Source organism: Alternaria burnsii (genome assembly GCF_013036055.1).
Source record: "Alternaria burnsii strain CBS107.38 chromosome Unknown 750, whole genome shotgun sequence".
Taxonomy (NCBI): Eukaryota; Fungi; Ascomycota; class Dothideomycetes; order Pleosporales; family Pleosporaceae; genus Alternaria; species Alternaria burnsii.
The window spans coordinates 2904554-2928954 of NW_024066108.1; the positions used below are offsets into that span (position 1 = coordinate 2904554).

Below are 24401 nucleotides of genomic sequence, written 5' to 3' on the forward strand. Positions count from 1 at the left end.
GATTAGTTATTCTTCTGATGTGATTAAAGATGTCTGAAAACTTTGGTAAGTCTGATACTCTGTGAGCAATACATAGGATTACAAAGGGCTCGAGGGCAACGATCCACCGCAAGGATGGGGTATCTTCGTTCCCGACGCCATCCGGCGGTAATGTGGGTTGAGCTCCCTGGATGTGTCGTCCCACGTATGCGGACAGCCGCGATCGGTCACACTTGGCAGGAACGACCGATGGGCACGATGGAGGCTCGCATCGATGCGGCCAAGATGGCCACGTCCTATAGCCGGTAGCGTAAACTTTTTCACGCGCGTCAATAGTATGGTAGTAGAAAGCAAGTACGAGGAATGCAAGAGGGTGCTGCTGAAGTGGAAGCGATACGTCAGGGTGTGACAAGCTCCTTCCAGGTACGCGGGTGGGCCTTGGCATGGCAGGGATATGGTGCCGACGAAGCGTGGGAACCTGGAAATCTGACGGCATCTGCACAAGACACCACAAAGGGAAATACGGAGCCCCGCAGAGAGACTGGAGAGAACGTCTCCATAGTCGTCACTGCTCGATCCATCGCCGGTACCTCGAATTTTGGCTCGTAGCTCGCCTCAACCACCAGGTGACGCGTTCCGGGACTGCCGCTTTGGCCGCATTTGTCTCCCCCGACCGTTAAGTCCGCACTTTCACCTACGCCGTCGCCTCGCCCTCGATGCAGCAACCCTCGTAGCCCTGCGCCTGCGCCTCCCTCGATTATGTTCGGCCGGTCGACTCTCCAATCACTCGGGCACATCGCGTGCACTCGCGACCACCTTCTTGGATAATCCTCTACTCGGTCAATGGCATACGGTTGAAGCAGCATCATGGCCCTGCCAACCCTCCAGTTCCTTGCGGGGCTCCTGCTCCTGATATATCTGCTCTCGTTCGTTCTATTCGCCTTTATACGCATAGCCACTGGCGTATCCATACAGCGACTCGGCCTACGGGGCCTGCGACGCATCGCCTTCACCCCCAAGGATGGCCTGCGCATCGAAATCCGCGGCCTTGGCCTTACCCTCCATCGACCCACCTTCGCCCAACCGACGGTAGTCAGCATTGTCCTACACGAGCTCAAGGTCACGGTAGACCTCAAGGCGCTTGGAGAGAAGCCGCGGAAGAAGACGGGCTGGGCACATTGGGCCAACGGCACGACACAAAAGGGCAACAGCGGCCAGAACACCCCGGAGCCCGTGGCCGACGACGACGACGACGACGAGACACAGAGAAGCCAGACGTGGAAGAGGCTCACGGATGCCAAGGAGAAGATCAAGCGCCTGCACAGGAACATCAACTGGCTCAGGCAGGTCGATGTCGTGGCTCACGCGACCACCCTTGTCGTAGTCGACGTGGGCTCAGTGCAGGTCGGTGGCCTAAACCTGGCTGTAGACACCAGGCGAAAGACGGTCGACCGCAGCCGCCTCTTCAACCACCACAAGCCGAAGCCAGACCAGGAACAATGGCCTGCCGAGTGGCTCTTCTCCGCGCGCAGCATCCTCTTCACTCCAGAAGGCAGGGAATCGACGGAGCTGCTCGACCACTGCACTCTCAACGTTCACGGCTTTCTCAAGAAAGAGCTCGAGGGCCTGCGCGATGCATCCATCGCACTCAAGCTGGGTCGACTCCTCATCCCATATGACGACGTCAAGCTATGCATTGAGAGAGCCCAGAAGTGTCGCACGACCGGCCCTCGGAAAAGGAATCGTGGTAGTCGTACAGATGTATCGCTCAGCGATGTCATGGAAGAGCTTGAAGACCCGAACAGTCGCGAAGAAAACCTCGTCCGTACTGTCTCCGATTCCCGCGAGTTCGCCAGCTCCATCCTGCGTGGAATTCACGAGTTCCAGTTCGCTGTTGGTTTCCTCGGCCTCACCAAGCAAATCGAGACTGCCCATAGCTCAGATCCCCCATTTTACCTCAATATTTCCATGAAAGAAGTTGGCATGGATCTTCTACGCCTAGATCCTCGCAGTCCCGCACATCTCATGTACTTCTCGCCCAACGACATTGCCCATCAGGCTCTTCTTGCTGCAATATCCATATCAGTCGGTATTGATAATAGCCATGGTCATCCCGAACGCCTCCTCTACGTTCCAATGGCCACGACGACCTTGAACACAACCCTCCCTTCGAAAACGATTCATTTCTCTAACGATAAAGATAGCGCTGAGCGCAACACCAACATACTCTTCGCCAACTTGGTCGTCACGTCGCCGTCTCTGGACCTCGATCCCAAACATCTGCCGCTGCTAGTTGCCTTGTTCCATAATTACGAGACAAATCGCAAGCCTCCCGAGACCAGACAACGTAAGCGCTACCTTTTTCGCCGGCTGTTACCAAAGGCAAACATCAAAATGTCAATACATGAGCCTGTCATCCGGGTCAGCCTACCACCGATGGATATCGATAGGCACGACAAGGACGAGTTCGACCTGTTAATTTCTGCATCCTCATCTATATCGTTGGACATGGAGTCATCACACTCTGCGGATGGCGAGTTGCATTATGCGCTGAGCTCAACTTTCCGCATGAACGCACAGCAACTCTACTATCAAACTGCAGCGATCGAGAAGCATAATTTGCTTCTGACAGATTATCTGGAAGTCAAAGTGCAGATGAGTGCAGCTCCTGACCCTGTCGTCGAGGTTTGGGGCACGGCACAGACATTTTCCCTGTACATGGTACGGCCTGAAATTAGCGAAGGACTGCGACAGATCGTCACGAAAATGTCAGCGGATATGGGCCGTCGGCGTAGCGCGCCGAAGAAAAAAGGGCTCAATGCACTTCGTAGATTACCAGCTTGGATGACATACGTTCACCTCCAAGGATCAGACTGGAACGTGGATGTCGCTGGAATAGATGCTGATATATCGAAACACAGTCGAGGGGTCGGCTTGCATCTGGAATCTTGGACCGCGGAATACAAAACAGGGCGGGAAGAAGAGACGGACCTGAAGCCTGCAAGACGCCGTGCACCAAGCAGGACCATCAACCGCGAAGAACACCTACTTAGATCACCACCCCCGACCTCACCAAAATCGCCGAAAGGAACCTCAGGCGACCCAACCGATGGGAGACGACTTGCTTTACATTTCTATGGACTAGAGGGGTTAATCATCGAAGGGGATGACCAGCCGGAGCAAGAACCAACGTTGTCGTTGCCTCGCATGGAGATCGCTCTGCACACGCTCTCTGATAAGCAGGGTCCGATATTCCACATCCACTCGTACAGTCAGAACTTATTTCTCCGCTATTCGCTGTATCGCCATTTTGCCTTGTGCATGGCGCTGCAAGTTCTACAGAGGTCTTTTGACTGGGACGTCGGGAAGAACAAGGCTGCGGAGCCAACCTCAACCAACTCGCCGCGACACCTCTCCGTACCGACGCTAGGCGAGGACACTGTCGATCCACTTAGCGGAATTAGCCACGAGATTATGACAGTCGACGTTAAAGCCCATTTCGTCCAGATCAAAGCAGACATGCCAGGAGACCCGCCTCTTATGCTTCAGATCTACGGACTTGAAGCAGGAAAACATCGCTGGACCAGCCCATTCCTTCGGTCGCGCCTAGTTCGACTGTTGGCAGAGAACCCAGCCATCAAACGGGCTTGGAGTCGTATTGTTAGCGTCAAATCCCTCAGACTGGATTATCGGCAATCCAAGCTCAGATACGGCCACACGATAACGGACGAGAAGTCGTTCGATATCGCAACGGACGCCATAAGAATTGCTGTACCTCATCAATTAGTCATGCACAAGATCTTTGACAACGTTGCTAATGTTGCCAAGACTGTCAAGCAGGTGCATCATCGCTTCAAGACTGGAACCAATGAGTACGTTCTGGACAAGGAAGCCGAAGGCCCCAAGATTGTGCCAAAGATATCGCTCCGAAGCCGCGCAGTGCTCTTCGAGCTGGAAGACAACGCTTTTGAATGGAAACTAGGGACTATCTACCGCATTGGTCTTATGGAACAGAAGCAGAGGCTTGCTCGTGAACATGCTTTTGATCTGAAAGTGCGGAAACTGCAGCAGCAAGACGATCAGCGTGGAAACTCTCGTTACCGCGCAAGATCCGCACATGACGTTCGCGGACGGAACAAGATCAAGAAAAAGGACAAAGAGCTTAGATTCCACAGACGCACGAAGAGCGCCGACTCAAGCGGTCATAGTTCGCCGGACCGAGGTCGTTCAGATCATCCTATGCGATATAACAAGGATGGTTTCAGCGGTCTTAGTGGATCATACCAGACGTCTGTACAAGATGCACGCGTAAAGCTGAACCGCCTGAACGCTCAGACGTGGAAGAAGCGTATCGACTTCGCGATGACAACGCAAAACCGGTCCATGAGCGACATCCGCTCAACATTCTGGGGCCTGGATGAGCTGCCGGACGACATCGAGCAGAAGGAAACCATCCTTGCCGTCTCCCAACGCCCGGCACTTATGGCACTCGCAGTCAGTGATCTAGAAATCGTCGTTGACAAGCCTTCCTTTCCTATCTCGGAGTACCCGCGCTTCCTTCACCGCGTTGGCAAAGGTATGCCATTCGATACTCAGTATGCTCTCTTGATCCCCATGCATGTTCAGATACAGATGGGGGAAGCCAAGATCCACCTTCGGGATTACCCACTGCCACTGTTGCACTTCCCGGCAATCGGCAGTATACAATCGTCAAGACTGCCGAGCGTCTTGATGAAAACAGATTTCGTAATAGCAGAAGAGTTCAGAGATGTCGAATCTTCACGCGTCAGTCGGGTTGTTGTGGTACCGTCGGAGGAGAACTCTGCAGGCGAGCCGACAGGTGGATATGCGGTCGACGTTCGTCGAACTGTGGCACCTGTCAAGACATACTCGGATATGGCGATCGACATTAATTCAGCATACCCAACCAGGATTACTTGGGGCACTTCATATCAGCCAGCAATCCAAGACATGATGCAAATCATCGAGAACTTCACGAAGCCCGCTATAGACCCCTCTGAAAGGGTCGGATTTTGGGACAAGATCAGGCTGACCTTCCACTCTCGCATTAATGTCTCGTGGAAGGGCGACGGTGATGTTCATCTGATCCTCAAAGGTAAGTTGCAGTTCAGCTTCCAGAAAGACTCATTTAACATTCATAGGTTCTCGCGATCCGTACATGGTCACTGGTCATGGTGCAGGCTTTGTCATGTGCTGGCAGAACGATGTACAACTCAGCATCGCCCAGGACGAAGATCCCAGGAATTTCATGGTCGTCAAAAGCGGAAGCTACGTGCTCGCTATTCCAGATCTCAACCACTTTGCTCGTCACGACGCTGAGACAGAAGCTGTGGCCCGGCCGGATACTGCGTCCAGCATGTCTAGTCGTAGGCAGAGAGCCGTGTTCAAGAAGACTGTGATGAAGCTCAATGGCAATGTGCGCTGGGTTGCTGGGTTAGTATTCGAGCGCAATATGGACGATGGTGGGCGTTCATTCAACTTCATTCCTCACTACAACGTCACTCTCAAGAATCCAAAGTATGCAAAGGCATCGAATGGAAAGGTAAACGACAGATGACTTTGCTCCCAAATCCTTACTGATGTAGAACAGGAGTATGACGCTTTCCGAGGCTTCCGCAGCCATCACATCCACATGTCTATTGCTATCGCCGCTCCATACGACCGAGAGTGGTCTGTCGCTAATTTGGAGCCGTCGAAAACTTACAACAGTGTTCATCTCTCCCCGCGCTTCTTTACACATTTCTACAGCTGGTGGTCGATGTTTTCGGGTGCAATGTCGTTACCCGTACGTCAAGGAAAGCTATGGCCAGGGGTAGAGAAGTCCAGTAAGAAGTTCGGACGACACCTTGCGACCATCAAGTACAATCTGTTGCTGTCACCCCTGTATATGAGCCATATCTACAAGCACAAGGACGCGGAAGACTATAGTGCAGGCGTCGTCTCTGCCACTGGACTAAAGGCGCGTCTCGATAGCTTCATGTTCGATCTTCACCAGCGCCGCGAAGAATTCAGAACCCTGGTGCAAGCGCCTGAAGGCCAGCAGAATAGCAGGCAAAACAAGACAACCGGTATGCGCATCAACCAGGTACAGCTTGACCTCATTCGTACGGATATCCGAGCAGTATCTGCATCGATCTCAGGGACCGGCTCTGAAGACGTCGACAATGCGACCGCGGATGATCTTGCCAGCTACAACCAAGAGTATCTCACAGCTGACTTGTCAAAATTTACCATCCCAGACAACGACCTAGGATGGGTGGACATGGATGACTTTATCGAGCTCGGTTGGATCCTGCCTTCACGTCGACATCCCGAAACGCAGATTCTACCACTTGCCTTCGCCCCGCGCTTCACTTACTTCCGCCAAACTGACCACAGCAACAACATCTCAGGAGACAAACACCGAAAGAGCGCATTCGGTAATGAGCCGACTCATCACTGTGTCATCTCAGCACGGAACGATCCACGCCGAGTGCAGTGTCACCTCATTGAACAACGGATTGAACGCGTGAAGGAACAGGTTGCTCATAACCAGCAAGCTGTGAACGAGCAAGAGCTCAAGGTCATACGCGAACCTTCAGAAGCACACGATGAGTCGCAGCGTCGTCTTGAAGCACTGCGAAACCATACCCAGTTCCTTCAGCGGAAGTTAGAGTTCCTGTCCGCCATGCATACCAGTCTGTTGGAGCGTCTAGAAAGTGCTTCTTCCTCCCCAGGCAATCCTGTTCCAGAGCCCGAGACAGATGGAGAAGATGAGTACTTTGAAGCAGACGGTGGTCAAGATGCGGTCGACTCAGACGGCAAGCCAGCGGACTCAGCTCCAAATCCTATCACCGATTTCACCAACGAGTTTAACAATCGATTCATCATCCATAATATCCACCTCAAGTGGGGCAATTCTTTGCGAAACATAATACTCCGCTACATTCACCAAGTCAGTCAGCGTCGAGGTTTCGTTTATTATATGTCCCGGAGAGCTGTGAAGTTCATACTCGACGTTGTTGAGGAGCAAAACAAGTCCCGCGGACCGTCCACGTCTGGGCCCGATGAAACACCCATGGCTGGTGATCGCGAAGCAGGACTCAACATCGATGAAACAATTGAACAGTTCCTGCGCGGTGGGAAGAAATTCGTTGATGCTGATGAGGAAGATGCTAAGAGTAAGACCACCGATGGCGGCTCTGGAGGCACTAATGAGCCTTCACCTGCAAATCCTGCAAAAGCAGACGAAGAAGTCGCAGACGACTATGTTTCTCAGAACTCATATCTCGTGCGCCTTATTGCACCGCAAATCCAGTTGCAAAGCGAAAAAGACACAAAGTCTGCAGTGCTCGTCACGGCAAAAGGCATGCAGCTCAAGGTTCTACAAATCATGGACAAGGACAGAGTCATGGACGAGGTGTCAGGCCTAGTTCAACGAAGGTTCATCGCGGCTATGGATAGTCTACAGATCTTCGTCACGAATTCAAAGACTTTCAGTAGTCCAGAGGATATTCACATGTACTCCGGCAGCATGTACGGAACCCCGGCTGGCTCGGCATGGCCACCATGGGTACCTTTCGAGGTCATGTTTGAATTTCATAGCAATCCGTTCGGGTTCCAGCGCGTGGTACAAAGAACTTCAGCCAGTATGCGATATGATAAGCACAACGCGCTGCGTCTGAAGTATAACGATGATGTCTCGGCTGGCGACTCTTCTTCCTCTACCGACAACATGGAGAGCCGAATTGATCACCTCTGGGTGGACTTCCCACACGTGCGAGCCCTGTGTGACTCTAGACAATACTACGCGATGTATGTCATCGTACTAGATCTACTCTTGTACCACGAGCCATTGGAAAAGACGCGTAATGAGCGACTTGAGAAAATCATGCTTGCCTCTGACTTCACCGACCTTGCCGGAGCTCCAAATCTAGTCATGGGTCTCCAAGAACGTATTCAGCAGCTCGAGGAGATCAAGACTGTCTTCCAGATCAACGAGAGGTATCTGGACAAGCAAGGGTGGGAAGATCGTATAGAAGTCGAGAAAGACTTGGCTGTCTACGAGGATGAACTATTCTTCGTCATGAAAGCGATCACGACCGCACAGCGCAAGCAAGATGACCGTGCGCAAGCAAAACAGTCGACCGGGCTCTTGCGAATGTACGTCTCTGCGTCTGACATTGTTTGGCATCTGCTCCGCGAAGGTGCAGAATCGCTAGCAGAGTTCCAACTCAAGAATGTAGCGTTCGATCGTACTGACAACAACGACGGATCTAATTCCAACTCTCTAGAGATTGAACAGGTGCGAGGTCTGAACCTACTACCCAACGCGCTATACCCTGAAATGATATCGCCTTTCCTAGAGCAGGACCAGACTCTGCCGGAGAACGCCAGATGCCTCAAGGTCTACTTCGTGGCACTAGAGTCGATCGCAGGTATTCCTGTGGTGGAGCATTTCGAGGTTGAGCTATATCCACTGAAGGTGCAGCTGGAATACCAGATCGGCAAGAAACTGTTACAATATGTTTTCCCTACGTATGGCGACAGCAAGACCGCAAATTCATCGCCATTCTTGCTCAAACACACTCTACCAACCCAGGATGAGGAGGATGAAGCCAACAGCGTTATTTCTGGGACAGCAAGCATGAACGCTTCGCTCTCGACGGATGACGGCGCAGTAGAAGCTCTCAAGCAACGACTTACGCCCACACTTCAGCTGCCTGATCCGGTACAAAAGTCTGATGCAAAGCGGAAAGGCATGGTGAAGCGGCCGAGCGCTCACTATTTCCGTTTCTTCAAAGATAACAACGCGTCGCGTAGTGGAACTGAGCTCCGTCGCACTCTTCATCCGAGCTCTGCATTGATCGTTCCTACGTTGGGTAGCACTTCCAACAACTCTTCTAGACCAAGCTCCGTTCGGTCAGCCACAACCAATTCAAGCCAGACTGTAAATGAGTCCGAACGAACCGCGAAACGATTCGCGCTCTATCGTACTGGTACCAATTTGACTGAGAAGCGCACGAACAAGAAAGAAGTCAGGAGCGATGATTTGACAAAGATGATGAGTCGCGCAAGCGAGTTCATGACTGTTGCTTACTTCAAGATCCCCTCCATGGTCTTGTGTCTCTCCTACAAGGGCAAGAGCACACGTAACTTTGAAGATGTCCACGATCTGGTTTTCAGGATGCCTACGATAGAGTACCGCAACAAGACGTGGTCCAATTTGGATCTCGTCACACAACTCAAGAAAGATGTCTTGAGGGCGCTTCTGTCTCATGCCGGTACAATCGTTGGTAACAAGATCTCGCATCACCGTCCGTCAGCCAAAGCACAGTCTCGTCTTCGTCAAATTGCCAACAGCAGCGCAATGCTCAACACGTCTCCAGATCTGTCCGGCACCGATTCGAATTCCATGCGTGATCACTCACCCGGTGGATCCGACCTCTCAGCCGAAGATCGCATGCCCCGCCGTTCTTTCGCATCAGGACGCCAAGGTAGTCTTATTAGCACTGTCTCGGAAGAAGGGTCATCCTTGCACTCTTCAAAGCCGGCTTCAACCAACCAAGCACGTTCCACGCACGGCTCTATCATGGGTGGCTACAGTCATAACAGCAGCGGCCTGGGCGTCGACGACGTCGAAGATGGGCGCGCATTTGCTGATGAGCTGTCAAGAGTAGACAACACAGAGCCTGTCCACGCGAATCTTATTCATAGTTTGAGTAAACATATTGCTGGGGTCAGCGCACCCTTCGCTGGACACATGAGAAGCAGAGCTGGTAGTGGCGCAGCCAGCATGCGAGCCGCGAGCGTAGCCACTGGCATTAGTGGTGTCAGCGGAAGAGAAGGCAGCGTGATGGATGATGACACGGACGGTCCGAAGACGAAGAAAGCGAAGGCTTTAGGGAAAAAGCTACTCGGTAGGGGGAATTAGAGATTTCCCTTGTCGACAAGAACAGGAGCGTCGACTCCTGATTTCCTTATCTCTCATCATTCATAGCATCACTCGGCGTTTTTTTTCTTTTCATTTGTAAATACTGGGTGATAGATAGATGGAGGAAGGACTTTTTGCTTTGTACTATAGCGTTCGTGGTGCCCAGGGCTTTTGGGTAAAAAAATAGTCATTCGTAACTCTTTCCTAGAGCATTAATAGTATCAAAAAGATCACTATAATATTTTAGACTTCATAAATCTTATACAGTATCAGAGTGTAGTTTCGCTACTTCATTGATAGTACAGATTCGGTTGACTACGATGTTACTCGTTTTTTCACGCAGATACAGGGTTGGCTTGCTCGACATGAAGACACGACAAGTTCGCGTTTGGTCGAGCTGGTTGGTGCGTTTCGAAGACGTCATTACCGCATCTCAAAAGCGTTCGATGGTCGCATTTTGGTCTCTTTCCTCTCATCTACTCCATCATGGATAACCCCTCTGCATACAGACTGAAGTTGTCTTGAGCGCTTGAGTACCTTGTCCCAGCCTCTACATACTCGACAATCATCAAAACGGTACATCCGAGGCACTGGGTCGTCGGACAGTGATATGGCGCTGAATCTTTTCTCAACCTGAACCATTACAGTCGTCGATGCAGGTACCGGCGTGCCGGACATGTTGCGGCGGCCAAGGATACAACCCCCCCGAGGGCTGTTGAAAACCATTACCTTCGTGATTGAGACGACAACGAAGCTAGTGCTATAGCTGGTAAATCTTACCAGCAGAGACATTGTATACGTTCAGTGTTTTCGCCACACCCGCGTGCACGGTCAGCGACCACGATCAATTCACACTGTGTTGCTAGCTCCTCTCGTCAGACGGTAGGCCTAGAGTGCCTCTATTATTGTTAAAAGGAATAATTACTTGGCTCGTGATTGATCAACTCAACCACTGCCTTAACACATTCGCACTATCTAGAGCTAGAATCACGACTGCGTACAGGTCTTCGAGAGGTATCACGTCCCGATATGGCCCCAAAACACAAGCATGATACTAGTACAGCTGTTAGCCTGGCTTTGAATCACAGTATCTCAGAAACACCGGTACAGAAGGCATAGTAAATACACGTTTCAATCTTTTGCGGTCACTAATACTATCCGACCAGAACACTCGTGTCATCATGTCCAACCATCATACCGTCACGTCGACGGAACGATATGAAGCTTCAGTCAAATCACAGTCTGGCTTCTTTTCACGTCTTCCTCTGGAGATCCGCGACATGATATATGGCAAGATCTGGGGAGATGCTGACACCACTAGCCAGCGATCCCAACGCATAGGGTGTGATATGGCACATGATGGTGGTAACGACCCTCTTGACTTCTCTGTTGGCACCGACGCGAACAGGACGAATTGGCTGTTAACTAACAAGCAGATGATGACAGAAGGAATTCATCAGCTGTATCGAAAGTCCACATGTCACTTGAACGATGGTGACAATGCTATTTCATCCAGGCCCGACGCCTCCCAATTACTGAGATCACTCGAGGTACCTTCATACGCGATTTACCTCCAGCGCGAACCATTCATCTTCGATGGTGAGCAGCGGAGTTACCGGATGAACTCTGCTGTACGCACACAGATCAACCGAAACATAGGATGGGCAGGCTCTACATCTCCAGTAAAATCATTCCAGATACACGTGAGACGTCCGTTTCAGGAGCCCGAACTTGCCAGGACCAAGGCAGACTTCAAGTTCGATCTTCAACACCTCGAGTCCCTCAAAAAACATGAAAACCTGAATAGATTTGAAGTCCATATCCTTTGTGATATGGATGATGATGTGATGCTATCTGCACATTGGAGAGTTAACAGTGCAACACATGCCAGATGCCTAGAAGACCACTACTTCGATATTTTGAGGGTCGAGATTATACGTGTAGGCCAGTTCTTGATTGAAGGTGGTAAGAAGAGCGGGTATATGAAGGAGACTACTCGAGAGAGCGACGGGATTCGGCAGCTGAGCTGGGGTTGGATATTCGAGAAACCATGAAAGCATTGTCAAGTTTCCGAGTAATGAAGAGGCAGCGTTTCACAATCTTCTGTAGGAGTCTGTTCGATGATCTTGGTCGCGCGCATGACGGCATCTTAAACTCACCAACGAGACTAGCTATAGCAAGCACACAAGTGGCACAGATTAGCAAAAGGAAAGCAAACATCGAACAGAAGCCGAGTAGCTATCAACGACATGTAATCGATTCATGAAAACAAAGGTATAGAGTGATCGATGTAAGGGTGGCTTCCAGTTTGCATGTCGTTTCGAAAGCCGGCAGCTTTCGTCACACACGAAAAAGCCATATCAAACCATAGTCATGGCTCACTGTAGGTGCCCAGTATGTCGCCTCTTTGTGACCCACATTTGATCTTTTAAACATCACAACTCGTCTTGTTGCCTCAGCTTCGCCCTATACCATGGTTTCGCAATCTTGGCAATTTCAATCTTCAAGCTTGCCTCATCAACACCAAAGCTTTTGATGTACGTCTTCTCTTCTTCCAGTATATCCAGTTGTATCCACTTCAAAAAGTCTCCCAGTGCTCTTACATTTCGTTCCACACCCTTCTCTCGCAGCACATCCCAGCCTTGTTCTAATCGCTGTTGCGAGCACCACGCGACTGCCGAATCTGCGGCTACTTTGCGCCTCTCTTTGACTGTGTCCGTAGTGTCGGTTTGTTTTGGAAGGCGGAAGAATGTGGGTTTGAATTTTCCGCCTTTGCTCTTGAACCATAAAGCGGGGGTGGCATTATAATGAGGCGGAACAGGTTTCCAGACAATGCCTTCGCCCGGACCAGATATATCGAAAGTTGCTGCAAACGGACAGTGCGCAGCGACTTCTTCGGTCATGCGTTCCACTTCGGATACTGTGCGCTCAATGTCTTCTGGGTAGAGTGTTGTGTGAAACTGTCCACATCTTGACGAGTTGTAGATATCATGGTCCGACAAATTGATATCAGGGTAATCCTGGTCTTGCTGCCATCGGCCATTGATGTTAACTGACACTACGACGAATCGGCGGGATAGTTGGGCGATGGCGACGTCTTTTTGTATCTTCTCGCCTATCCACTCGCCGGCTATGAGCACGGGCAAACTTTCTTCAATCGTTGCGTTAGGATTGAGTTCTCTCCATCGTGCCAAGTACAAGTTTCGCAATTGAAGTATGGCATCGGTTTTGCTCAACATTGTCGCTGCAAAACCTTGGTTATCTTTTGCAACAGATAGACCGGGGATGTTTCGCGACTGGAAGACGATGCGATCATCAGGATATACGAGTATATCTGCATGCGTACCATGGAGCTTGACTGTACCGATAAAGGGTACAGGCTCCAGGGCCACGCTTACATTGGGATAACTAGGGTCGCGGTTCAAGCGGTGCAGATGCTCGACGATATCTGGGATATGTGTTGTGATCTTGGGATAGAGCATTGACTGGTCAAGGTCGGCCGTTGCCATGGTGGGTAGAGATGACCTCGTCGTGTATCTCACAGCTCCGCTAGGATCACGACAGACGTAAGGATACTTCGCAGTGATCCGCTACCGTTGCACCTAAAGACTGGTAGACATTAACATGAAGCGTTCTATGAACAGTCTGCACGCGAGAGAATGGAGTTCATAGAGGAGTCTACGGAATAAATTACTTCGCGGTGTCGCTTGATGAGTCTCGCCACTGGAGTTGCGATGTCGCGATTCTCTTATCGATACGTGGCGTAGTTGTCAGTACTGCGCTCTCCAGCCCTGTCTCTGGCAGTTCAGAGCCATTTTGAAACTGCAACACGTCTGGAGCTTTCTAAATTGCCTATGGGGTGACCTCCTAGCTACGAGCCGAACCCATCAATGGAAAACTTTGCCCATACTGTCGGGCTCAACTCCGGTGTAGCGTGCGCACAGGCGAAATCGTTATCAGTGAGCTTCTGATCGCCTGCATCAGCCCTGGAGACTTACGATAGCCTAGTGAGGCTCCTTTCGTGTAGGGATACGAGGCCGGAATTGAAGACACTTGGTGTTGCAATGCCTAGCTGCGGCTACAGAAGGGCGAGGGAGGTCTAATCTTGGTCGAAAGTGCATCTAGAACGCATACAGAGTCATTTCCCATGAGTTTTGTTTAACATTTTTGATGTTGTGTATGTCTAAAGGCAACAACTTGTTGATGGTCCTGATCATGAGGCCGGAATTGAGTGCGCATCTAACACCGATTTGCGGCTCCCTGCGGTCCTTCTTTCGGTCTTATTCTGGTTGGTTCCCAACCGAACCGTTGCTACCACTCGTAATGGTCATCAACTATGACCGCCTTCACGAAACCACATCGTGCATCATCAAACAAGTCCTGAGAGATGCTTCACTCAGATTACTTTCGGGGGCGATTTACCATGATTGTACATGTGCTGGCCATTGTTTTTGTACGATCGTGCAATTCGGTCCGATTTACAAGAGGCTGACACCGCCATAGTCGGCATGGTCGTTGCCAGGTTCAAAGACTGACACTTGGAACAATATTGTAATTGCTAGTCGCTTCTCATGATTATTCAGCCTCTGTATGGAGATGAGATTACTGCTGTGATTACATTCAATGTTTCGTGAATCCTTGTGATCCACTTCGCTACCTTTCCATCGTGGGTTGCATGAACAGAGCCATTAGACGATACGGCGCATGCTCCATTCAAAGCTGGAAAACATGACATTTGTATCATCACTTCAATCTGGTGACTCTTTTGAAGCCTCGATCGATAGAGATACCACCCATATTGCGCTGCCTGAGCCCTCTTCCTCTACTGTACCCAAGTCTTGGCAACGATGAGCATACCACCCCAACTCATCTCGGACGCCTGGGGGAGCTTCAAGATCGAGGCCGAGCATTGGGGGATCTCATCGGGTCAAAGTCTGCTGATGGAGACAAATGATCCAGTCATTACGTACTTCTTATCTTCTTCAACGGTAGGTTTCCGGCCATGGCCGGTTTTTATTCCGGCCACGAGATATAAGCAGCTCGTCGTCGCTGTCGTGAGAAGCTTTATAGCATCTCATCTCAACACCACCATCTGGCGCTCGGATCAGACCTCCAGCATCCAAGTCCGATCATCTCCAGTCTCTTTTGACTTCATTTTCCAGTAGCTCTTTGCACGATGTCATCCTCAACCTTTGACTTTCCTGTCATGACGGACACACGTCCCGATGACCACACCCTCCCCGCCTTCATGGTCTCAACCACGCGTGGCTTCCTTCCTCGTCAAGAGCCCATCGTTGAGCTGCCAAAGGAGTTTGCCCCTCTTGAATCCCTCTTGCAACGCATGCCTATCAAGACACTATCAGGGGAGCCGGGTCTGCTGGCCAACTTCACCTTCGGCGACACACTACTCAAGGAGCTTCCTGACCTCACGCCAGAAGTAGAGAAGTATCGCGATAACCTTGTCGTCATGAATGCCCTGTACCGTGACTACTCCTTCTTGGCCTCTGCATATCTCTTCGAGCCCTGCCACGAGAGGCATGTACGGGGAGAGGAGTACGGGCTGGGCCGACAGTCGCTGCCAAGAAGCATTGCGCTTCCCATTGTGAAAGTCGCTGAGATGTAAGTGGGCATGTTTTTCCGACCTTCACGCGATGCCTATGCTTTGTTGTTAGCTCCCCTTATCTTGGCAGAGCAACTATACGCCAAGCGACCCCTACAGAGAAGCTCTATATGCAGCAACCTTTGGGAATCCATTCCGAAGTAACATTGGCTGATATCTTTATGTGTAGTGCTGGTTTCAAGCCATTCATGGAGTACGCCGGATCTTATGCGCTCTTCAACTACCGCCTAAAAGACCCATCTAAGGGCCTCGAGTACGATAACCTTCGCTTGATCCGCGCTTTCGAGCATGGTCTGGATCCCACATCATCTGAGGCAGGCTTTGTTCTTGTTCACATCGCCATGGTCAAGGAGTCCGGCGCGCTTGTTACAGGTGCATCTGAGATGCTTGAGAGCTGCCTGGCCAAGGACCGAGAGCGATTCAACGACGGTCTTCGTACTCTGGTCGGTGGCCTCAGGAAGGTCAATGGCGTGATGAACAGTGAGTAAACTACTCCAAGGGACACGTTCGTGACTGACGACATCAGCGATGTGGGGCCGTAGCAAGCCTCAAGGCTACACCAATTTCCGTACTTTCATCTTCGGTATCACTTCGCAGTCGATGTTCCCCAATGGTGTCATATATGAAGGAGTGAGCGAAGAGCCAATGTCTTTCCGCGGCGAGTCGGGAGCCAACGACAGCATGGTTCCCATGTGCGACAACTTGCTCCAGGTCCAGATGCCAGAAACGCCCCTCACAGACATCCTGAAAGACTTCCGCCAGTACCGCCCTGGTAACCACCGCGAGTTCTTGGAGGCTGTCCGTGATTGCGCTCAGCAGTCTGGTGTACGCGAGTTTGCGAAAGGCGACTCGGTATCGGCCGCACTGTACCTCCAAGCTCTTGATCAGGTGCGCGACTTCCGCTGGCGGCATTGGTGCTTCACGCGTGAATACATCCTCAAGCACACATCGCACCCAACTGCGACGGGCGGCAGCCCGATCGTGACAGTAAGTGCTCTCTTGATCGGACTCTTCTGTTTTTACTAACGCGCAACAGTGGCTACCCAACCAGCTCACAGCAGTCCTCAGACAGATGGTAGAGACATCCGAGTACTGCAAATCGGTCAAGGGTGTTAGCGATATCATGGACAATGTCAACCATCAGCGCGAGACGCTGAGGAAGGAGGTGGAGAAGTACTGCGGAGAGCGGGGTGTTGCTGCATCGTGAGAGGGTGCGCTCTTGCAAATGATTCCACGATTGTTATTTTTCTAGATTAGCCAGCACGACATGTCACATTATGTTTCAAGTGTTGTCCACTGCGTGCGCCTTTTTTGAAGTGCTGCCTGATGGTGATATGTCGTGATTTCGCCCTTTTGGATGCTGAAGCGCAGAAGCTGAGCGACGCGAGGGCGCAAATACGATAGACGATGACTGTAGAAGGTGCTCAGGGGTGGCGTTGCGGTCATGGTCGGCTATGGTAGGGTCATGAGTGGAGCGGTGGTAGGTGAGTCAAGACGCGCCGTCGCGCGAGTGTCGGCGTCATGTCCACGGCTGCTTCTATCGATAAGTAGCCCCAGCTTCCCCTAGCAGCATCCGTCACAGCGCCTTCCAGCACTTGCCACCTTCGAATGCTTGCTGCCAGACAACTCATGGAATATTCACACCTCTTCCGATTACCGCGAATACCAAACGTCTTGTTAATACGGCGGACTATACGGAACACGTCCTGACATCCCCAACCCCACATCCATCACGACTATCACCACGCATCCCACGTACACCCAATCGCTACCAACAGCTTCGGGATATACTTTGACCACGCGCTCTTTCTTACAAAATGGCTTCACGGCATGAGCCCAAACAAAGTCCAGCTGAGCGGCGGAAGGGAGAATCTGTAAGTGGCAGCGTGGGAAGCAGCCCGCTTCTTGATTCCAGCTGACGGACACACTAGGCACTCAGCGAATTTGCCGATTACGTGCAGAAGCAGCAAGCGCTGCGCCGACCGCCAGGCCAAGCCCCCGCCGTCCTCGAAGACCACGACGAGCTAAGCATCTTGGACGAGCTCGGTCTCTCCGATGACAACAAGACGCATGTCCGCCTCAAGACGCTCCTTACCGACCCTGCCGAGGAAAACGTTGCAGCACTAGCTGAGCACATCAAGGAACGTCTGGCAGAGGGTCATGGGGAGGTTCTGTTCGATGTAGGTATGGAAGACAGCGGTGATTCCATGGGCTTCACCAAGAGTCAGTGGGATTTCGCATTGGAAAGGATAGGGGCTGTCTGTGAGCAGATCAAGGCAGACTACAAAATGCTCATGACGCGGAATGTTGGTGGTGACGTTGAAGTCGGACCTCGTGATGCCAAGGACACTGGATTCAGTGGAAAAATGATCCTGCGACAACAGCCACAGAGTGTCGACGACGTGATTGAGACGAGGATAGCAGTGGTGGGAAATGGTGAGTTTCTTCAGGCATGAGCAAGGATAGACGCTAACTCTACATAGTCGACGCAGGCAAAAGCACTATGCTGGGTGTCCTTGTTAAAGGCGGCCTCGACGACGGCCGTGGAAAAGCGCGCGTCAACCTCTTCCGCCACAAACACGAAATCGAGAGTGGTCGAACCAGCTCAGTCGGCATGGAGATCATGGGCTTCGACAGCAAGAGCGAAGTTGTTGTGTCCAACGTCGCGGGTCGAAAACTTACTTGGGAGGAGATTGGACGGCGGTCGGCCAAAGTCATCAGCTTCACTGACCTTGCAGGCCACGAGCGGTACTTGCGGACGACAGTCTTCGGCCTGCTGTCCAGCGAGCCCAACTACTGTCTCTTGATGATCGCTGCGAACAACGGTTTGGTCGGAATGAGCAAAGAGCATCTAGGTATTGCACTCGCGCTCAACGTGCCTGTCATGGTGGTCATCACCAAGATCGACATATGTCCTCCACAAATCCTCGAGCAGACCATTACTCAGCTCACCAAAATCCTCAAGTCTCCCGGCGCGCGAAAGATTCCCATCTTCATCAAGAACAGGGAGGAGTGCATCAACACCGCCACCCAATTTGTTTCCAGTCGCATATGCCCCATCTTTCAAGTGTCCAACGTCACTGGTCATAATCTGGACCTGGTACGCATGTTCCTCAATGCGCTGCCCCACCATGGCAATTACGACAGCTCTGCGCCGTTGGAGTTTCACGTAAACGATACATTCTCGGTTCCGTTCGTCGGTACTGTAGTTTCAGGAGTTGTAAAGTCTGGCGTCATTCATTCTGGCGATACAGTTTTGATCGGTCCCGACAGTCTTGGCCAATTCCAAACGACAAAGGTGCGCTCCATTGAGCGAAAACGGATACAAGTCCCTGGTTGCTCCGCTGGCCAGTCTGGTAGTCTTGCGCTACGCAACGTTCGTCGAAAAGACGTACGGAAAGGCATGGTCGTCTTGCACAAAGCTGACAAGCCTGATCCAACGACTGGTATTCTCCCCAACCCCAAGGTGTACCGCGAGTTTGTTGCCGAAGTTTTGATCCTATCACACGCAACTACCATCAAAACCAAGTACCAGGCTATGCTACATGTTGGTCCTGTGTCCCAGACCTGTGCAATAATAGACATTGACCGCCAGTATATCCGTACTGGTGATCGAGCCCAGGTAGCCTTCCGTTTTGTACAGCGGCCTGAGTACTTGACTGTAGGTGATCGAATACTCTTCCGTGAAGGCAGGACGAAAGGACTGGGTATTGTCAAGAGGGTTGGCTACGACCCCAAGCATCCGCTGAACCCCGAATTGCATAAAGATGAGAAGGGGAAGGAGAATCAGCCGGACGGTAAGAAGGTTGAAGCCTCGTGATGGACCGCTATACGAAGGGCTGCATATCTTCCATCTTGTCAAGAACAAGCTTAATGTCAATCCCGTAATGCTGGATACAAGCCATATTAACAATCTCAACATTCAAATTGTTCATAATTTTTGAAATTCATATGATGAAGTTCTTCCACTACAAGACCTCTGTTGACTAGACGTTATGGTAAGGGTATGCTACTCCAACATGATTACTAAATATGCTCTAGTTCCCAACTTCCACTCTCACCTGAGACAACCACAAGTGCGCTCGCTATCAGAAAAATCGACAAACGAATGAGATCTATATGTTATGCCATCCAGAAACGCGTATCATATACTGCGTTTATCTTGAAAACATGTTCGTCGGATCCTAGTCCTGACTACTTCTATGCTCTAGTGACCTAAACAAGAGCAGCAGCAATGCCGATGGCTCCAGCGACAGCCATACCAGCACCAGGCAGCATTCCCATCGCACCTCCAGTGTAGGTTGACATGGGTGAGTCTGTAGTCGTAGCGTTGACGCCGGCTGTAGGCGTAGCAACGGCAGCAACGGTTATTAGGAGCTCTGGTGTAGTCGTGTAAGTCATGAGGTCGCCTCCGAAAGCGAGAGAAACGCTAGAGAATGGGAGCTCAGAGACGGAAGTTGCGCCTTCGAAAGCGACACGATCGGCTGCTGGTGCAGAGGGCTCGAGAGATGCGCGGTCGAAGGGAGCAAAAGGGCTTAGAACACTGTTGGGAGATTAAGATTAGCATGTCGTATCTATCGTAAGAAGAGCAGGAGACCAACCTGTCGATTACATGCGCAACACCGTTGAAAAGGATAGTGTTTGCATAAACAATCTTCGCACCGTTGACCCACGCACTCCCATCCTCAAGAACTGTGAAGACCAAATCCGCACCCTGGAGACTTTTGACCGTAACATTACCCAGCGCAGTTGAGAAGATGACATTGCTAGGAATAATGTGGTACTTGAGTACTTCCTGCAGGGTTGCCTGGTCCGCAGACTTGAGCACGGAACCTATGGACTCAAAGGCCTCGTTGGTAGGTACGAAAATAGTAAAATCGGAGGTGTTAAGACCGGTGGCTTCAGGGCCGGAGAGGCCAAAGTCGATGGCGAGCTGGGCGGCTTCAAGGGCGGCGTTCATGGCAAAGTAGCCCGAGCGATAAGTGAAGAGTTGGAAAGGTGCGCCAAAGGACAAGACTGTATTGACTTTGTGGATGGTGATGCCTTCGCCTAGCATGATGTCCTGGTTCTCGTGTTAGTGTTACTACAAGACATGGAGCAGGTATAAAGATTGGTACTTACGGCTTCAGTAACAGTGGAGATGGTTTGTTCTCCAGAGATGACACAGACATCTTCTCCGTTCTTGACAAGCTCGTTGTATGCTCCTCCAGTGAAGTTGGAAAAGGGTTGGATTCCGTTTACGTACGAACTGTCCAAGAGGGTTTGTGCAAATGTTGGGATATCAGTAATGACGCTGGCGGGATATACGCCCTTGAAGACGTGGTTGGCGAGCAGGGCACCAATGGCAATAGTGTCGTTCTTGTTCTCAATGGCCTGGCCCTCGGGCACATCGCGTGGTACGGCTGCGAACGCATCGTTTGTAGGCGCGAAGATGGTAATGTTGGAGGCAGCGGAGAGAGTGTCAGCTAGACCATCTACAAGGCCGACCAGCTCAAGAAGAGTGCTAAGATCGGGTTGTGAAGCCAGAAGAGCACCAAGATCGCCCTGGGCTACACTCACGCCTGCCAGAGTGGCATAGGAGAGGATTTGGGATGGACGCATGGTAGAGTATCTAAGAAGAAGAAGCAACGAGGATTTTGATGCGGAAGTAGAAATGATCCCGTAGACTGAAGCTTGAAGATGCGCTGCTGTGATGCTCTATTCTCATCCCCAAGGGACCACCTCTTTTATACACCTTTTCATCCCCTCTTCCAGACTATACCCAAGCACCATCACAGGTACACCAAAACCACCGGCTGCCTGACTCCTGCGTGCTTACTTCCATGACATCTACGACTTCGCAGCCAAGACTCACACGTTCGTATCTGGAAGTGCACGATCAAGGCAGCGTGCGACAAATATAGCATCATTGCCTAACTGCAAGCACTGTGATGGTATGGTCCCAGGTAAATTCGAGGTTGATAGCCCTTGGTGGCCAAGCATATTGGTGATCTGACAGCCCTATTCATCCTTCCTTGTGTACGAAGTGGCGAATCAGCAGGGGTACTTGCGGGAGCGTGGTGGGGAAATCTGGCCGGTATCCACTTTCTTGCAGCAACAGCAGTCACAACCGACATAACGTAGGACTTGCAACGATGGTCGCATGCGGGGGCAACGGCTAGAATTCGCCAGAGATCGCTGCTAGGTACATACGTATATGCCAAAAATAACATTGTGATATCCTCAGTTCCGGTTCTTTCGCGGGGCGAACATCGCGAAGAGAAGAGGGAGAAGGGGCCTCGGGAGGGAGCAAGATGCACATGAGGGGCCGCTCAGTATCACGAGGACTTGCTACATGTGTCCAAACATGTGACTATGTACACAATTGTTTGATTATCGTTCCATGCACACATTAACTGTACATCACGACGAATGAAGTTGAGGTGCGTATGGAAGACGATCTATGGAAAGAAAAGCGTCACATGTCGATGCAGCAATACAGCACCGGCACAGGGCGTTTTTCATGCAGGAACGGAGACTCCGCCATACCGTCACTAGCGTGCGCGGAAGGAATGGCGAGATTTGGGCAGGTTGCCTACGTCAGTAATGATCTGCTTCATGTGTATTTCGAATGTCCATGTGTTGCATCATCAACAGCAGAGCAACAATTTGAAAATATCTAGAGACGTTTTTCGCTGCTTGGAACGTCATTGCTGCAGGCTGAAGGCCAATAATCACCGATGGAGGACGGCAAAAACCCGCCTAATCACCCATCACACTTATGCATGAGCGACTATGTATGTACCAATCACGAATTACCACGGCAAGATTTCACCGTTCCCAGCGGCCAAAATTGACCGTGACGATACGACTACTGGTGAGTGAAAAACTATTAAATCCCTTCATGTTCTACTCAATTGACAAGGTTTGCTTCATATCGCTGCAGAATAGCGGTATAATCGTTATACCATTCCTCCAGCCAGCTCGTCGCATCAAACATACGTGTGGTAAAACAACTCAGTGTCGGATCCACGACCTTCATGTACATGACTAGATTGCGCATCTTTAGTGCGCAGTCTTCGATGCGAAAACAGTCTTTTGGTAGGCACTGCCCGTATGTATTTCCTGGGTCGGTCGTGGCTACCATGACAGTAACGAGCACGAAGAGCGTGTAAACAATGGTAGGTGCAAAGCAAAATGACGGCAAATGAACAGCCAAAGCTGGATCCATCTCTGCAGCGGTGTCGAGGACTGCGTGGCAGTTCTGAACAAGGGCTTCGAGAGTCGCTCTGAGAGGAGCGATGATGTTGGCTGGCTTAGGGTAGTCCTTGATAGGAAGACGGCCTGGGATGAATGGTGCTGCAAACGATGCCTTGTTTGTGGGTGTATGTAGCACAAGCTCGTGCAGGTGAACCATGGCTACATGCCACCAGACCTTTAGCGTGTGGGATGCTGCAAGGGCAGGTGGGATCTGAGCTGCCCATGCATCAAGTTTGCCCTTTAGCGTATCGATTACGGCATAGGTGTTGTAATCATTACCATCCACAAAGGTGGCAATTTGACAAAGACACAGATGGGTGGAAATCTCCATATTCAGCTGGGTGATACGGACAATCTGACAAAGCAGCATGTCGGAAGCATCTCCTTGGCTTTCCAGGTACAGAACACACTCTTCATGATAAGAATCCCAAGGGTACGGGTTGGGCCGGCGCGTGCTGATCGAAGAGCTTGACAATGCCACATAACAGGCTAGCCAGGTACGCCGTGCCTCGAGCGACCCTGTATCCTCATGCCGGGAGAAGTAAGCCACGGGAGAGGGCTGCAAAGCGAATCCTGCGATGCCCAGATCGATCGCCATATCGGCGGCTAGCTGCAGGATCTGATAGCAGCTCCCCTGTTGACCTCTCCGCGTACTTTTGTTCCAAAGCGTGGCTACGAGTAGCGCCTGCACAAGCTCAAGGGATCTCTGCCCCCTACCAATGACCTCCTCGCCCAGAATATGCATCGTTTCGCGCACTAGCTCATCGTGCGTTTCCATGTCTACGCCTTGCGCCTCTTGCGTAATACTGTATGCCATGACGGAGAGCAGTAAAATGGGAGCTTTTGCACGGAGATGGTCCAGGTCCATCGACAGGCGTACGACGGGCCATGCCGCCCCCGCTTGATGCGCATAAAGGTGAAGCAGGCGTTGTTGGTTGACAGGCGCAATGCGGGCGTCCAGGAAGGATAACACACCATCGTAGTGGTTATCGGATAGGCTACCGGGCGATCTGCCTAGCGTTGTGGTGGTGATACTTCCAGGCGAACGACTCGGCGTAGGGCTGCTGGTGCTTTGACTTTGTAGCAAGTTGTTGAGTTCTTGTATCTGCGCCTCGAGCTCTTGGATACGATTGCGCTGTAGTCGCGGCGCTGCTGGAACACATTCCAGGTTGTTACGCGTGCATCTTCCGCAGCTCGCTGCGTCAGGGTCACTGCTAATGTCGCACTTGATTTTCAGACGATGGCACTCTTCACAAGCGCGAAGACGTTTCCTCATGATGCTGTCTTCTAGCCTGGAGATGACAAAGAGTTTTGGCTGGAGTTTAGTGTGGAGATTTGTCAATGACAAGCTGATTTACGCCCTGGGAAAGGCGCTTGGTACATGACTGGACAAGGGTGGCTGTGCTGGGATACCAGTACGAAAGAAGCGTGGCGGTCGAGAAAGCCGGTATGTCGCCCGGATGACCGAGAGCTATTCACTTGCAGCTTCAGATGAGACCATAGAGTTGGAATCTCTTTCGAAGTTCTCACCATTTATTCCGATCTCTAGACATGGTCTGGCGGCCTGAAATTGCAGGCGGATAAATTACCCATTTGGGCGCTATCGAGTTTGCTAAAATCGAGTGTGAT

The 24401-nt window shown here is 51.2% G+C and overlaps 6 protein-coding genes across 6 annotated transcripts; 3 read left to right on the plus strand and 3 right to left on the minus strand.

Moving 5' to 3' along the window:
• Positions 1-846: 846 nt before the first annotated feature.
• On the plus strand, positions 847-11967 carry GT037_002422 (uncharacterized protein; the record flags this gene model as incomplete). The annotated part of the gene is made up of 5 exons (XM_038927469.1): positions 847-5095; positions 5142-5542; positions 5591-9899; positions 10917-11017; positions 11080-11967. The coding sequence occupies 5 exons, from the start codon at positions 847-849 to the stop codon at positions 11965-11967; spliced, it is 9948 nt and encodes a 3315-aa protein (XP_038790761.1).
• A 381-nt stretch (positions 11968-12348) lies between these two features.
• On the minus strand, positions 12349-13422 carry GT037_002423 (uncharacterized protein; the record flags this gene model as incomplete). The annotated part of the gene is made up of 1 exon (XM_038927470.1): positions 12349-13422. One exon carries the CDS (start codon positions 13420-13422, stop codon positions 12349-12351), a length of 1074 nt encoding a protein of 357 aa, XP_038790762.1.
• Positions 13423-15089: 1667 nt separating this feature from the next.
• GT037_002424 (indoleamine-dioxygenase family protein) lies at positions 15090-16740 on the plus strand (the record flags this gene model as incomplete). Its single annotated transcript, XM_038927471.1, has 4 exons — positions 15090-15532; positions 15703-16013; positions 16060-16520; positions 16570-16740. The coding sequence occupies 4 exons, from the start codon at positions 15090-15092 to the stop codon at positions 16738-16740; spliced, it is 1386 nt and encodes a 461-aa protein (XP_038790763.1).
• Positions 16741-17350: 610 nt separating this feature from the next.
• GT037_002425 (gtp-binding protein 1) lies at positions 17351-19353 on the plus strand (the record flags this gene model as incomplete). The annotated part of the gene is made up of 3 exons (XM_038927472.1): positions 17351-17407; positions 17465-17969; positions 18017-19353. The coding sequence occupies 3 exons, from the start codon at positions 17351-17353 to the stop codon at positions 19351-19353; spliced, it is 1899 nt and encodes a 632-aa protein (XP_038790764.1).
• Positions 19354-19748: 395 nt separating this feature from the next.
• Positions 19749-21134, minus strand: GT037_002426 (uncharacterized protein; the record flags this gene model as incomplete). Its single annotated transcript, XM_038927473.1, has 3 exons — positions 19749-20076; positions 20135-20595; positions 20655-21134. 3 exons carry the CDS (start codon positions 21132-21134, stop codon positions 19749-19751), a joined length of 1269 nt encoding a protein of 422 aa, XP_038790765.1.
• Positions 21135-22425: 1291 nt separating this feature from the next.
• On the minus strand, positions 22426-24048 carry GT037_002427 (uncharacterized protein; the record flags this gene model as incomplete). Its single annotated transcript, XM_038927474.1, has 1 exon — positions 22426-24048. The coding sequence occupies one exon, from the start codon at positions 24046-24048 to the stop codon at positions 22426-22428; it is 1623 nt and encodes a 540-aa protein (XP_038790766.1).
• Positions 24049-24401: the final 353 nt, after the last annotated feature.